The sequence below is a fragment of the Nelumbo lutea genome, chromosome 3 (assembly GCF_056320005.1).
Source record: "Nelumbo lutea isolate HS-2025 chromosome 3, American lotus-T2T, whole genome shotgun sequence".
Taxonomy (NCBI): Eukaryota; Viridiplantae; Streptophyta; class Magnoliopsida; order Proteales; family Nelumbonaceae; genus Nelumbo; species Nelumbo lutea.
Genome location: NC_142686.1, coordinates 858273 through 874673, shown reverse-complemented (window position 1 = coordinate 874673; position 16401 = coordinate 858273). Strand labels below are relative to the sequence as shown.

At 40.2% G+C, this 16401-nt stretch overlaps 2 protein-coding genes across 3 annotated transcripts; one reads left to right on the top strand and one right to left on the bottom strand.

Moving 5' to 3' along the window:
* The first annotated feature begins 4034 nt into the window (after nucleotides 1-4034).
* LOC148862273 (plant viral-response family protein (DUF716)) lies at nucleotides 4035-5452 on the top strand. Its single transcript, XM_088979921.1, has one exon. The coding sequence runs from the start codon at nucleotides 4227-4229 to the stop codon at nucleotides 5274-5276; it is 1050 nt and encodes a 349-aa protein (XP_088836047.1). The 5' UTR covers nucleotides 4035-4226; the 3' UTR covers nucleotides 5277-5452.
* A 3583-nt stretch (nucleotides 5453-9035) lies between these two features.
* LOC148862272 (putative protein S-acyltransferase 7) lies at nucleotides 9036-14538 on the bottom strand. Of its 2 annotated transcripts, XM_088980164.1 has the most exons (6): nucleotides 13918-14538; nucleotides 13470-13663; nucleotides 11766-11948; nucleotides 10824-11135; nucleotides 10017-10250; nucleotides 9036-9909 (listed from the first exon to the last, which is right to left on the bottom strand). In XM_088980164.1, exons 2-6 carry the CDS (start codon nucleotides 13584-13586, stop codon nucleotides 9460-9462), a joined length of 1296 nt encoding a protein of 431 aa, XP_088836290.1. In that variant the 5' UTR covers nucleotides 13587-13663; nucleotides 13918-14538; the 3' UTR covers nucleotides 9036-9459. The 2 variants fall into 2 exon arrangements, with proteins under 2 accessions (XP_088836290.1, XP_088836291.1); XM_088980165.1 differs by lacking the exon at nucleotides 13918-14538 and having other exon boundaries at nucleotides 12731-13663.
* Between the last annotated feature and the right edge of the window lie 1863 nt (nucleotides 14539-16401).

The following is a 16401-nucleotide window of genomic DNA, read 5'->3' as shown; positions in this document are numbered from 1 at the left end:
GTGGACTGACGATTGTTCTATATGGTAGATGCACAGATAGGTTGTTATGGGGATAAAACTAAAAGAGAAACAAACAAGTAAAACTTGTCATTGATTCATTGGCATTATCATAGACGTAAGGCAGCACGTAGGAGGCAATTTAGATGGGTTTGTTAACATGAACCGGTGTTATTGGTAGGAAAGTGTGTCTCAGTGGTATCGGTTTGATTCCAATAATTCACTTAAGTAACCAATAAAGAATGAGTGCAATCTGACTGGCTGACCCTAACCCAATTCTTCTCTTCTTTTACAATTCATAAACGGGGTGCGAATCTCATATTTATTACTTCGATGGAAATAAAATGGTCGTTAAAGTGGAGTGATGGTGGTACTGATACGGATAAATCCCATTATGTTGTTTCACTTTAAACAATACCTTTGAGTGAAGATTAATACATTATGGAGTTGAAATGTGTCAGAATTCATGAATCGGTGATTGGTGAACAAGAAAACAAGAAATGTCACTTTATTTGAACAATTTCTTTGTTTTAGACCTGCTGATACTGACAAAGAAAAAAATCTAAAGAATTTATGACCCTTGGACTTGCACGCTAGATAAACCTTAAAAGGTTTTGCTAGAAAAGCAGTTCTATATAGAATTTACAGAAGGGATGCATGATTATACTAACTTTTGACACACCCAATGTCTGTAACTTTTGTTCGGCCTGGTGACTTGGGGTTTAATTATTTTTCAAAAATGGTACAGGTTGCAAATTATCTACGTGCCCCGGAGGCAATATGCTCCTGATTCTGAATGTATATTGAGGAGGCAAAAGTGTGGATCCAGCGAGGTAGGACCCATAACCAGTCTGGGGTCTATAATTTGCTCACTGGCGATCAAAGTCATATATCTCATTTATGACCAGTCTGATGAGCCCTACCCACACCGTAAACTAGCATTTTGAATCATCTGATTTATAGCTTTTATGGTTGTATTTATAGACTCCAAAGTTCAATATTACTTTTAGTCCCATTCAAGTATTTGCTTTAGAAAACACAAATTCTGATAAAAAAGAAAGAAAACACTTATGAGTTCTAAATGGTTTTCGACCCAATTTATAATATTTCAGGTGGGATCCATTGAATGCTTGATTTCATCATCTTTAAATCTTTAATGTAGGCCAGATGGCAATTTAGAGTCCAGCCGGTTTGGGTGTTGTGTGCACAGACCCAAGCTTTTGGCATATGTGAGAAACCGGGGAATGTGTTGTGCATTTTATTCTGGTTATGGATCTTGCACTGCTCTATGGCCACATTTATTAATTGACGACACCTGGCCTAATAATCGGATGTTGGTTACTTTGGAAGAAAAAAAAAGAGGTAGGATGGGGGAAGGTAAGATCTTTATTCTTGTTGTAGTACGCACCTACCAACAATCGAACACCACAGGTCCATAACAAACACATTTCCCCCCGAAACTCCATTGCTGATTAGTGTATGGTTATCACAAACCAGAAAAACAATTAAACAAAATTATATATTATCTTCTATTCGTCTGTATACCTGAAAGAAATAAGATACCAAGTGAGGCCGAATAGGCTGGAATATGTGGTTGTGTTTTGGACGAGTTCCCCTCCAAACCAGGATTAGAATTGAATTAATTAGCCTCGTTATAACACTAGCAGGAAGCATGGCTTTGGCTTTGGTATCGACCATTTTTTGTGGCTTGCATCGTTCATCTTCCTACTTACTACTTCTAAAGCCGAAATCATCTCTCTAAGAACTCTTCGACTCTTAGTGGCCCTCTCCACTGATAACCGAGACAAAGCACAAGAAAATAATCAGAAATATATAGCTAAAGCTTTAAAAGCCACAAAAATAATCAAAACCCATTAGCTAAAGAGAAACCCTTTCCAACAGAAGCAACAATTCTAACATCCTGACCATCAAGTACAGGAGAGAACATGCTCATATTTGGAGTTGGATACTGTGACCAGTGTCCCACCTGTGTTTCATGGTCTCGTTATCCTCTTCACAATTAGGCGGCCTAGGTGTTCGTCCTCTTGACGTTGTAAGCCCATAAACATCCAAGGCTCCGGCCTCCGAAGTTGAGTTCCGGCCATGAACTGACTGCATTTACTTCCCCTCCACGTTTGCAACAATGCCCTTCTCTGCTACTCCTCAAAATTCTATTATGTTATTGTTCTGTTTCGTATTTTTATTTATTCGATTGGTCTTATTACTCTGTTTTCTCTGTTGAGACAGAACAACCTCACATGATTGGTCGGCAGGAACAACTGGAGCCGGAAATCAGAAGCACATTCACCCGTGAAAGGTGAAATCGGAAACGAAGGAATCTCATCATCCACAGTCGTCTTCGTGTCCGGAGGTTGTAAGCTCCGCATGCAATGTGGAAGGTTCCAATTCACTGGAGAGCTGCAGGGGGTGTGGTACTAAACATGCAATGCAATGGGGACAGAAGAGAGACAGTCGTGGAGGACTCCGGATTCCGGTGGATAACTTGGTTGCGCTCTCCAATCTCCAGTTCCTCCAACTTCGGCACCACAACTGTTATTTCCAAGACCAAACTTCAAAGTCTCTGTTCTCATCCCGTGTATTTCAATCCAAAGGATGGCAATTTTTCCATCCCCACACGGTGCTCGACCTCAAGGGTGGGGATTAATAAGAGTCCTTGACTGGGGTCGAGGATGAGACTATTTTGGGTAAACAACTTAAATATACTCAAAGCTTTTATAAATTGATTTAAACATATCTTATATCTTAGGTTAAAAGAAAGACTTATATAGTTATATACCTTATGTCTCTTTTATCATTTATTTTCATTTAACTTTTTAAAATATATCCTAAAATTTTCAAACTCTTTTCTCCTTCTAAATCTTATAACATAGGCAGATTTGGTAGTATAGAAGTTTTGTTTTAGATCCAACAATAATGCATGCAATTAATGTGCCAATGCCAGTTATTTGGACAGGACTGATAACTTAGATTAATATGTTTGTGCCAAAGTCTAACCCATTACAAATCAGCTGCTAAGGATTCAAAACTTAGATCTTCAGGTCTTGCTTGTCCCATTATTATCTCTCCCCTGACCCCTCTCTTCCCTAGTCAGAACTCGGTTTCTCTCTCTCTCCCCCCTTTGTCCTCTTGTTTTGTTAGGCAATCAACAATTTTTTTTTTCTCTTTTCTCCTACCCCCTTTTTCTTTTTCTTCTTTCTATAAGGACAAATAGGATTTTTTAAAATTTTTGATGTGTTTTAGGATATGTTTAAGTCTTTTATCCTTATATTTTAAAATATTCTGTTATTTGTATATGATATTATATATATATATATATATATATATATATATTAAAATATATTTAAAATTTTCTTTTATTTTAAGTAAATTTATTTTTAAAAATTTTCTGTTAATTAAAAAATAAGAAATTTGTAGATTAGTACCTTGTACTTTGGGCCTAATCTTACTTTGATGAACTTTAAAATGTGCCAATTCAATACCTGAACTTTTAAAAATGTCAGTTTAGTCCTTGTTGCAGTCCATCAATCACCTTTGTCACGTGACAAACATGTGTGACTTAAAACTTTTAAAAATATCAAAATTATCCTTTGACATTATTTATCATATTCTCACTCAAGAATCAAGGTTGAATCAAAGCAACATTGCCAAAATGCTTTTCTTTATTGACTTTTAATGGATTTGGGCATTTGGATGGTTGATAAAGAAAATTAGATGACACCCAAATGACATTTACATCCTTTCACATGCCACTTAATGATGATTAACGTATTTATACTAAATTGACACATTTTCAGAATTTAAGTACTAAATTGAGACGTTTTAAAGTTTTGAGACCAAAATAAGACTAACCTAATGTATAGGTATTAACTTATAAAAATTTTGAAGATTCAGATAAATCCCCATACTATTAAGAATCATGGATGAAGGGCGATTTTTATCTCTAACGTAAATCAGGATCACCGAGGTCGGGGTCGGGAACAAAGAATGCGATCCCCACCCTGAACCCAGCCCGTTGCCAATCTTAACTCCACGACATCGGCAGAGACCGGATCTGCTCCCAACAAGGCAACACAAAAAAAAAAAAAAAAAAAGCTTACAACGCGTAGTGGGAAGCGTTTTGTGGTTGGGAGCAGATTCCATGGACGCACATGGCAATTGTAATTTGTAGGAGGGAGAGGGACTGTCGTGACTGACTCGTGAATAATAAGATGCGTTTCATTTCCTCCTATTCCAATCCAGGGATTCAATTCAACGCATCTCCCCTTTCTTCCTTCTTGCACTTGACGAAACAGACTCCAATACAAACTCTCTGTCTGTCTGGACAATCCCGGTTTTTTGTTTTTCAATCAGATCAGATGGCCGTCTTAATCTCGCACATCCTCTCCTCGTCAGCCCTCCTCTCACTAGGCCTCTACCATCTCATTTCCACCACCCGCAATCACCTCAAATCCCCAACCACCTACACCGCGAAGCCCTACCATCCTTTCTCCCTCTCGTCCTCTCAGCCCCGCATCAAATACCTGCAACTCTACCTCATCATCCTCTCGCTTCTCCTTGCCTTCGCCCACCAGACTATCGTCTCTTCCGACTCTGACCCTCTCCTCAAGGGCCGAACTCCCGTCCACCGTTTCACCTCCCTCCAGTCTGCCGCTGTTCTCTTCCTTTTCCTCCTCCTCTCCGTCTCTCTTCTCCTCTCTGAGATCACCTCCCTCCTCCCCTTCCCCTCCGACCTATTCTTTGCCGTTGCCTCCGCTGTCTTCTTCCTCCAATACTCCGTCTCTTCTGCCTCCGCCTCCGTCCAGACCTCTGACCTCCAAGCCAAATGCGACTCCCTTTCCGCCCGAATTTCGGCGCTCTCGGCCCTCCTCTGTTTGATCCTCGCTTGTCAGCCCAAGCTCTTTGTCGCCGATGTGGGTTTGGGTGCTTCAATTTGCTTACAGGGGCTCTGGGTGTTGCAGACCGGGCTTTCGCTCTATGTTGAGGCGTTTATCCCTGAAGGGTGTCACAGGCTGTTGGATGTGGTGAATGGGGTGGAGGGGTCGACCAAGTGCGATTTGGAGGAGTCGAGGTTGAGGGCAGTAGCGATTCTGGATCTGGTGTTTGTGGTTCATGTGATGTTTGTGGTAGTGATTCTGTTAGTTGTCTATGCTGCGGTGGCTAAGAGTGTCGGGATGAGAAAGCTTGGATCGTACGAGGCGTTGCCGACGGCGGACTTGAATCATGTCCAGATGAAGGCCTTGACGGGAACCCAGGCATGAAATTGGTTGTATTTTTACACCTTTTGTTTTGTTAAATCTTTTTGTGATTTGCAGCCGAAATTGATATGTAGAATCTACTTCTCCTCTTTCTTAGTTTTCCCTAAATAGTGTAATATTGTGCAACTTCAGAGGATTTGGTGTATACAAAATGTCTAGTTTTTCGAATTGGCAGCTCACATTGGGGGTTCAGTCATTTCTTCTTTATTCCAGTTTTGATAGATACAATGTATATTCGTTTCCAAAGAAAAGGAACAAACAAGCTTACACGAAGGAAAGGACCGCCCATCCTGTGCATCAACATGCCAGAGACTATCAAAACAGGGTTGTAGGACCGAGGACATACTGCAAAGTGGTGCTGAACTCCTTTATTATGAAAATGATTTGATTTTAATATTAAAAAAATATAGGTTGTATATTGTCCATTGTGAAATTGCACTAAATGGGCGAAGTGGGGGTATTAGCTACAGTAACATGTTTTTAATGAGCTAAATCTATCCATTTGCTATTCTAATAAAACTATATTAGATTTAGTCTTCAGAGTTACCTCTCTGAAGCATCAGGAGAATTGCTTCAATTTCTTTCATGGTCTGTTTGTTTTATTTTTCAACATGAAGATATATTCTATTTTTGTTAGCTCATGTTACCTGTTTGACACTTTATCCAATATTCCGAGGTATAAATTAACAACCACCTGGTCTTCTTGCGATATAATGGTAAGATGTGTGCTGACTGATTGGTAGATTATTTTTTGGCATCTAATTTGAGTTGTTTTGGAGGTTAGAAATTGATCCTAGAGAGGGAAGGAAGGTGAGTTGGTGCATGCGTGTCAGGTATCCATATGGAAATAAGATTTTGCTGTGTAAGATGATATCTTATCATCTTTTCTTGGCTAGTCAGAATCATGCTTGATGTTTTTGCTCACGTTGATGTATATGAAAGCACAAGAGATTTCTGGCATGGCAAGAAGGATCAGTTAGTTTATTCAGTTTTTGTGTTGTTTCTTGAACAATTAGTTCTTTGTGGCATTTGAGTTGTTCTCCCATGCAACTGTGCTTGTTACGGTACAAGGCTTCTGTTTTCTTGTTCTAATGGAAAGATAAATACATAATAATACTTCTTTAGAAGCACAATGGCGAGGGCCAATCATGGGCATTTTTTAAGTGATGATATCATGATATTGTTCAAACAGAGCTACCAATAAGGATGACACACCCAAGAAGTGAGACTGCAGCTGAATTCTGAGGGTATGAAGTTGGGTGGAATGCTTAAAATATCATAATATCCCCATTTGTGTCTCAACAGAATTAAATGAAGTGAACTGAGGATTTTCTGATATAAAATCAAGCCTGTCATACTTCACTGTGTCTATTTTCTTGGAAATATGTCCACGTTCTTTCATTAAACACTTTAATGGAGTGGCTAACAAAATTTTCAGAGAGAAGAAAGCAATCGTTCAGGAAGAAACATGGTTAGGTTTTAATGGAACCTTGTATGCTTCTGCATGTCTAAGGTTGTGTTATTTTGTGTTCTTGGTTCTCTCGGAGTCTCTTCTTGTGCTTTTGGGCCTGTGCAGATAATGGTTTCTTTATGGAAAGCTAGAAAAGTCAAGCTTAGTGGATAATGAAAAGATTGCTTTTATGTAGCAGTAACAAAAGGGCATATACATTTGTCATGTGATATGAAGTTGGTGCATCTATACTTCAGATGGACAAACATTGGTCCATTCCTTTACCAGTGGTTGTCTTTATGTAGCAGTGACAAAAGGGCTTCTACATTTGCCATGTGATATGAAGTTGGTGCATCTATACTTCCGATGGACAAACATTGGTCCATTCCTTTACCAATGGTTGTCTAGGCTAATTTTTCAGTGAAAATCTTTGCCGGAGCAAGCTGGCCTATTGGAGCTGGAGCTGGAGCAGGGTGGACTGAGATGGTGGACATGGTGCTATAGAAAATTATTTGATACTTGTACCAGATTGCTGATATCTATAATTCAAGTAGTGGTAGCATGAATTGCTATGACATAACATGGATAATGTAATTTTTTAAAGACTTTGGGGGCTAATCAACTAGATGGCAGGGGATCTTGGTTAGCATGGATATTCCAACATTGGGGGATAGCATGATTCAAGTTTTCTGTGGTTGTTGTAGATTGACTAGCTACTTTTGGCAGGGAATTTAGTTCACTCATCAGGAACGGGAAGGTATTGACACCTCTAAGGAGTCTGTAGGCAGGAACTCTTATGGTGTGGATCAACTTGCTGTTGGACATGGGATCAGAGGAAAAGGAAATGATGGTGCTCTCTGATGGTAGGCCCAAGATCCTGCCTATGTTAGCGAATCATCATGATTTGAGCATTGCTTTAATGCAAAGCATGGATTTTCAAATTCACCATAAGATCGGCAATATAATGGGAAGCACCAAATGGAACCAGGGCTGTGGTTTTTGAATGCAGTAGGCATGCAGTATAAATGAAGTTACCCACTCAGACTCAGGTATTTTAACAGTCAAGGCTGTCTAGCTCTGGCTTTGTTAATCCATTATCTGAATAGATTAATTTCCAGCTCAAGAGACAACCCCCCCCCCCCTCCCCCACGATATTGTGAATGCCACATTCGCTCTAACATTGGAAAAAGAAATTATCCCCATTTCCCCCTCGTGCACTAGAGATGGAGATCTCAATGAGCATAAGCTTCAAAGTTCAAAGTAAAAGCTTGTCCACATTCATTCATTCCATGGTTTCATGCGCTTGTTAAAAATGTGGCTTCCACCACGCGATGCCCTTGATAAAAATGAAACTTCGCTGAGGGGAGTATCTCTCTTTTTTTTTTTTTTTTTTTTTTTTTTTCAAGTAGGGAAAAAGTTTACTTAGGTTTCTGTCCGTGATTCAAACACAGATTAATGCTACTAATTTGAACCAATTTACAAGGATAAAATACCTTCCAGAAACCCATATTTGATGTAGCAAAATGGTAGGACCTAATCCATCTGCATTTTTTTTTTCTTTTTTTTTTAGATACAAGAGAAAGGATTAGAACCAGCGGGGGAGAGCACGGTCAATCCGCTGCGAAATTACCTTCTATGTAAGTGTAATTGTAGGTGATTGTTGACGATGCATGGTGAGTGATTCCTGCATTCATCAGCCAGTGACATGTCCATGGAGCGGTGATGCTACCCTGCAGAATTTTAATAATTAGTAGAGAATCTCCCATGGTAATGATGTATTAGGGAACTGACGAGCTAATTTGTGAGCTTCCAAATCAGCCCAAATTTCTGCCACTGATATGGAAGTGTTTCCAATTTTCCCCCATTTAGCTTTGAAGGACCTCGCCCTTGCAACCTGAACCATGGGAGCAGCTGCCATCTAGTTTAGCAAAAGCATAAAGTAAATTTTCAATTCGGCATGGGCGGGGGACATTTTATCCAGTTAAGGTTGCGGCTAGCTATTGTATCGTAGGATAGATTTATATCTACATAATCACTGACATATTTATAAGCTTTTGCGACGATAGTTTGGGGGAGGATTTAGGATTGAAAACTTGTTCGTTCATGTTCTTCCCAAGGAACCACGACGTTATTTGTGAAATACAACTACCTACGCGGCCGCGGGGATCATACATTGCGTCGTTAGAGGGGGAGGTTTTGTATTACTTGATCATTTCATGTCGTTTAATAACCCTACTTGAGATTCAATAAAGTATCGCACACGAAAAACTATAGCAAGAGTAGGTTGAGATTAATCCATCGGAGCCAGTCAGTTGAGTTCCCTCACAAACTAAGACAATTTCACTTCAGATAAATATACACTAAAGGTAAACCTCTCCAGTTTGTCGGAGGCCAATCCTCTGACAAGAAACACCTTAGTACCTCACACTCATAAACAATTTACATTCCACACAACATCAATGTCCACGTAAAATGCAGGGCCGGTTTTGGCAGAATTTAATCTCTAGTCCAAGCAAAACTAACATGTCACAACCTCCCCACTCTGACCATACAGTTTTATTGTACAAAATAGCTATCCCTCAATTCTTTCTCTGGAAGACAATCAGGTGCAGGTGCGTTTGTTGGGAATATGCAGCTCGACTTTTCAGCAATTTCTGCATCTTGTTTCAGTCATCCAGAGAAGTAATTCTTCGCCAGTTTCAACAACCAAACAGGTATTCTTCCTATATTGTCTCCTCATACCTTAAGGGACCCGTGAATTTTCTCTCTATCACTTAAGCCCTGTTGAGTTCCAAACTCTGCAGCCAACGCATTTATATCAGGCGTTATCTCCCAGTTGCCCTTCTCGCTTACGTTTGTGTGTCTTGGCTGGGTTCCACATCTCTCTAAACTAGCAACACTCCCTATTTGACTCTGTATGTCTTCAAATTCCTCTGCAACAACAGCCTGTCGTTTCCCACCCATCTCAATGTCAAAGCTTGTTTTGGGCATCTCTGGGCTCATGACATGGCCCAATGAGAGTGAGGGGGCGAAGGCAGAGGATGAGTCCTCCTTTATCCTTGCCCTGAAGTTGTTTTTAGAACTTGGAATTTTAGAGAATAAGATTTCCCTAATATTGCGAGCCCATCCAAGGTTATAAGGGTTTGTCCGTCTATCATACCGATACCGGAAGTTTTCATATGTTGTCTGCACAAGAAATTTATAGACATATGAGAAATGACGAAAAAAAAAAACGGTAAAAAACACATGATGAATAACTTTAAGGCATGACAGTTGATAGCAGCAGAAGGAACCTGATTGGTGCAAATTAAGTAGAGATGAAATGCCGTTAGTCCTCCAACAAACCAAACAGCTAAGAATGTGTATAATATAAGAATCCCTGAGAGTGGGGATCTCAGAAGAGCTTTCCAGACATTACAATATTCTGCATCCATTATCTTCTTGATGTTTACCCAGCAGAATACAAAAACATAAAAGCACAGCATGGTTGTAGAGGACACAAACATGAAAAAGAATCGGTAATTTCTCTGCATGGAGAGAACAATAGAAGTATCAGTGAAGCCAATTGAAGGCACGAAGGCAAAATGAGAAATAACCAGTAGAATTCCAGTAATTAAAATCAGCTTTAGGCCCTAGTTTTATAGGCCACAAAATTGCCTCACATAAAGGCAGGAGGACAATTGTAACCCAGGGGATGGCTGCAAATAATTAAAACCAGCTTCTCGGCCCTACTTCCAAAGGTAGTCTGCAAGGACGGCTAAAACAATTCTTACAAAGCTTTCCCCTTTTCTGCAATTGTTATCCAGGGAATTAATGGGATAGATAATATCATAAACATTAGATTTATAGCATGCAAGCTTATCATCAGTCCAGGTGATCCAATCCAATCAAATCATGTATGCCATGTAAAAAGTACAGCCCCATTAGATTTTTCATATAACATGTATTTGAATGAATAAATGCATGCTTAGATTTGTAAATGCCAATCAATGATTATGATGACAACGGCCAATTTGAACATTCAGACTGATTAAATTTTTCCAAAACTAATGATAGGTCAAAACTCAAAAGTTCAAGGTAACACAATGAATAGATAATACCTTCCCGATACACTGCCCCACCCAGGGGCAATGGTGATCAAAACGCTCAACACAGTTATTGCAAATGGAGCAATGAGAGCATCGGGGTGGACGATATAACATGCATGTGTGGCAGTACTTGACCTTGACTATCATTCCATTGACAATGACATCTTTTATGGGTGGCAAACTTGGGACCCCACCCTGACTTCCTGTCCAGCTTGAAGATACAGTAGAGGCTACTTCACTTTCATCATCCGGTTCTGGAGGGTGAGGATTACGAGGAATAATACCCGGATCTCTCCCAGAAGTAAGAAAGAGAAGAATAATAATCTGCATAATTGAACAAGAAAAAAGTCAATTGGCAGATTTCTTCATGAGAATTGGCCAAGAAATTAAAGGACAACCTGAAAAATAATTGCATTCACTCTTATTCTCTCAATGACAAACCATGTACCGTCTCTTCCCTTACTATTTTGAAAAGTTTCTTGTATTTTAGTATTAATAGAGATAATCAGAATTAGACAAAATTAGTTTGCATTTTGAAGAATCTGAAATGGGATAAGGCATAGATGATGATGATGATGATGATGATGATTAAAGAATCTGAAACTTCATCTAGTTTAATATTTCTAACAAATTTTGAACCAACACTGCAAAAATAGGGCATTTTTCACGATTCATTTTCTTCTGTTGGACCCCTACTTTTTTTTTACAATTTTATTTTTCAGTACTACAGAAAGATATGCAATGTCCTTATTGAATGTTTTTTGCCCTAAAGGTTTTACAAGCTCCTACCCAACCAGAAAAAAAAAGGATAGAAAGAAAAATGCATTAACATTTTTTCAGATATATTTAAGATTAGCATATTTTTCTGTAACATAGGAAGTATAAACCATGAAATTGAGATGAAGCTCTAGACTCCCCCCCATTTAATAGGAACTGAGAAAAGGAAGAACTCACATATGCTGTGAAAACCACGCAAGTTGCTACTATGAGATTGCCAAGATGGTGAGGAAACTCATTAACAAGCCTTCGAGAAACAAAAACACTAAATAGGATCACTGGAGTTACAATTAGAAATATTGTAAGTGCCAGTGACCTTACATCTGGACCGAATATAAGCCTACCACCCAGGAAGAATCTCTGTAAAATTTTAAAGAGCAAGTCAGTTCCTTTTTACAAAAATGAGAAGCAAAGTAAACAATTAATTGATCTTCATTAAAAGGAACGATCTATGGATAATGTTTAAGAGGTAGAAATATATGTTAACATATCAGAGAGGCAATCAGTTGCTCCAGAAGAATCCTTGATTCATTATTCAGTGGATTAACTACAAATTTTCCATTGCAAGATACTAAACTGAAACTATTATACAACTGAATTCAAGTCAATACCAAATCTTTAGTTTTCAAAAACTAAAACACCAAATGGTTTTGTTCCACTAGATCACCATGTACTAACCAAAAACAGAAGAATTATTGGAAATGGTGCAGTAACATGGTATTAGCTTTTTTTTCTCTCTTTTTTTGGAGGGCATAGGTATGTAAGAGCAAATTGGAGAACTGTAGAAAGGATAATTTGAAGAGATGCTATTAGAAGACCGAGGATCATGGCACTTAACAAGATAATGAGGTAAAGGTAGTAATGAAGAAAGTCCAAGTAAAGTAATTTTTTACCAGTAACAGCAGCCATATTAAAAGGAGAAGGGAAAGGAAGGATATTGCAAAACCACTCATGATAGGGAGGGGTTAGGAACCATAGCCACAGAAGAGGGCTACAACAATGGGAAAACCACTAAAATGGGGAAAAAAAACTAAATCCAGCAACCCAATTCCCAATATGATGAATTCCTCCCCAACCAAGTCTAGAAAGTTTTCCTACCATCAAATTGGCAGATTTAGGATTCATTTGACCAGGCTGCTCACCTTGGAAGCCAAGCTTCTAGCCTGAATGATGTGATGATGACACAAGCTCCAAGGGCCGTCCTGTCTATCCCACATACGTTCAATGACAATCAGAGAATCACCCTTTGTCTAGACGCACTAAATAGCAGGACGGTACATCAGATTGAGTGTCTGAAGTAAAGCATTGGGTGATATTTTGCTCCTAGAAAGGATGGTTTGCACCATTCCCAAGTTGCTACTAATTATCTATGTAATTCTTTAAGTCATAACCATGAGCATCTAATTTCAACAATGTGGGGGTGGACCACCGGATGCTGTTCCTCTGTGTGGTCGATTAAGGAGTATGGTTTTGAAAGGAACAGAAGAGGTAAAAGTACACCTCAAACTGGCATTGTAATACAATCTCGCAATGTGCTACTGAGAGAATAACAACTCAAGACCTATTCTTATGGGACAAAAATGGAAGCAAATTCTATCAAAAACTTTCTCCTGATATTCTACGAATTTCCTCACCGAGCCAAATCCTATATGCCGTGGACAAGTTTATATAAACAAATGAAGATAAATAAGGAGAATGCCACAAGACAGCGAGGAGAAAACATTTGAACATAATTCCAAAGCAAAGAAATTCGTGCAAGCTGAGCTAAACACAACAATAGAAGAAAAGGACAGGAAAGGCATTAAAGCACTACAGAAAAAGATGCAATTTTTCAGAAACTATATAGATGTTGACAGAGAGAAGCAAAGGAAGGAAGCTCACGTTGCTTCCTTTCCAGACTTGATAGACTCGCTTCGACGGCCCATTTGTGTCGATTATCCGTCTATTGGAATCAGAGAGCTGAGGTGGTGGAGGAGTAGTGTAAATCTTTCCCTGCATTTTAACCAGATCCTGGCCCCTAGAACTCCAAGTTTCAATGTCTCGAAAACATGAAGATGTGCAGACAAATCCGCGATCTACAATTTTAAGGACCGAAAATCAAAATCAAGCATATTTACTGAAGAAAAAAACTGGGATTCCTTGAAATGAGAAAAAAAAAGTTGATTCCCACTTGAAAAGAAATGAAAATTCAAAGATAATTTCACCAAAACCACCAAATGAAGCAAGAAGTAGAGAAAATCGAAGATAGAATATCACACCAGAAATCGAGAGAAAAGCGAGAGAATTCTTTACAAAAACAAAAGATTAAAAAAAAAGCACTAGAGTTTACCTTGAAAAATGAAAAAGCAATGGGGGGGGGGGGGGGGGAGGGAAGAGAAAACCGAGCCCAAGCTTTCAGCGAGAAAAGTAGGAACAGGTAGCGGAGACTGAGAAAGATTGGTGAATCATTAAAACCCTAGCTTCGGTGGAGGAAGAGCAAGCTGTGCTGTTGTAACGGATCGGCTCGGTTTCGGTTTCTCTAGCCCGGTCAGAAAGAGGAAGAGGGGGGCGGGCAGCAGAGACGATTACAGAGGGAGTATGGCTTTGGCGATTATTAGGGAAAGCGTATAGGATCGCCGATTTAGGCGGGAAGGAAAGCAGCTGAGGTGAGTGAGAAGCGGGCCTGGTCTTTTAGTCTTTTGCCGGAGTTGGGAAATATGGTTGGCTCGTCGTTGTTTTGTGCTCGGCGCGGAGGGAGCCTTATAATATTAGTAGTAGTAGAAGTAGTACCGTTACCATTTTAGAAGTTAGGAGTTGAGGAGGAGAAGAGTAGCAAACAAAACAGACAAACAGTACAAAAAATTTCCAAATAAATCGTTTGGGTTTATGGAATAAAGGTGGCTAGAGTAGGTAGGGTGACGATTGACGAAGAGAAGCAGCATTTTAGGCTGTAGCCTGTAGTGCGAACTCCAAAACAAAAGAAGGAAGGAAGGAATATTTTACATGTGACATGTGTGTACATGACATGTGCAGGTAATTTACGAAAAAGGCCCCAGTGCTTTTTCTTTTATTTATGAAATGACTGCATTAACCATGCCAGGTTGGCAAGGCCCCGGAAATGGTGGCAACAGCGCAGAGCGGGACCGGCCATCCCTATCCAAGCCCATCTATATCCATTACTACCATTAGGCATTACCATATAGAATAGATAGAGGCATAGAGACGAAGCTGAGTGAGGCCCGACCTCCCTCAAAGTCTCAAGAGCTCTTTCAAAATAGGGCATATATACTATACATAAGCGGGTGAGTAGAATTTTTATGGGCCAGGCTTTATTCTTTATAAACATGATTTTGTTATGCCCGATCCCGAGCCTATCCCAATCAATTGGCCTATAACATGAGTCCGAGCCTGGCCCTAATAAAAAGCCCAAAGCCTAGGCTCGAACCCAAAGTCTGACCTAACAGAAGAAAGAACTCACGCCATTGATTATGTTCGTCGGTGCTGATTTTGCGTTTGTGTGTGTGTGAGAGAGAGAGAGAGAAGACTCACTGTTGGTCTGTCGGAGTTGTTGCATCGGTCAATGTTCGCCGGTTCTACGGCTACTTGAGAGTTAAGAGTGAGGAGGATGTGAAGAGAAGAGAGGTTCGACACTGGGCAGTTCGACTAACAGGAAATGTGGAAAGAAATGAATGAGAAGGGTTACTTAGGATATTTGAGTTTTTGGGTTTAGTCTATAAGTCGGGCCGGATTGGGCTACTTTGGCAAATCCCAAGCCCGGCTTGAATTTATTGCTGGCCAGGCTTTTTGGCCCGAGGTTAAGCCCATAAGCTCATTTGCATATTCAAGCCCGTCCGGGGGCCAGGCTGGGCCAGCCTGTCGGGTCACCCGGCCCATGAACAAGTTTAATGGTGAGTGGTGGCTGGTACGTACACAAAGTACAAACAGAAACAGGCTCGTTCGCATCGCTTGTCGCTTGTTATGTAATGTATGTCATATGTGGCTGGCGCGGTTGTGACTGTGCTGTGGGCCGCCGGCGGCCAGTTCACACTTCACAGGGGTAGTGGCGTCAAAAGCACCACACCACTACATACATGATACATGTGTAAGGCCAGCCAAAATTCAAAAGGGTCAGAGAGAGCTTGGTGTACCGTGTACGAATCCGAAGAAAGGACCGTTGGTGCACCAACTGGCCCAGCAATCCGGACCCGGCAGCTTGGGACAGGAGAGGAGAGGGGCCTTTTTGACGTGGTGCCGTGCTGGTGCGTGAGTGAGTGTGACAGTTTTTAGTTGACCGTCGTCAAACCTCATACCCCCCACAGGCCATACCCATATACCACCACACCTGATTGCCTGAATGGAAATGTGTGCATGAGTATGAGTAAATACTTTATTAAACACTGCCGTACGTTACGTATGATAATTGCTGAATGACCAAAATGCCCTTAACTAGAAACTCCCAACCCCAACTCCTCCTCCGAGCTCCGACTTGTTTTGAGATTCTCTAATCTAATAATTTCTCCGCGTCTAGTTCTAGTGGCTACTCTGGCTACTTGGGCTAGCTACTACCGAGTTACCCGGTTGTCCCAGGCCATGATCCATCATCCATGTCCCAATTTTCCCCCTGGCAGATTAATTTGAGAGTCCATTCCATCTTCCTTCGCCCGGCCATTGCATTTAGGGTGTCTGTCAATCTTTATTGGATATGGCCTGTGACTGAGTGTGGGTGTGCCCTACAGTTCAAATATTATATTGCTATACTTCTTATTTTTATTTTCTAAATAACCATAATACCCTTTTACTGTATAACATTATTTATGGTGGCTGCGGATAGGAT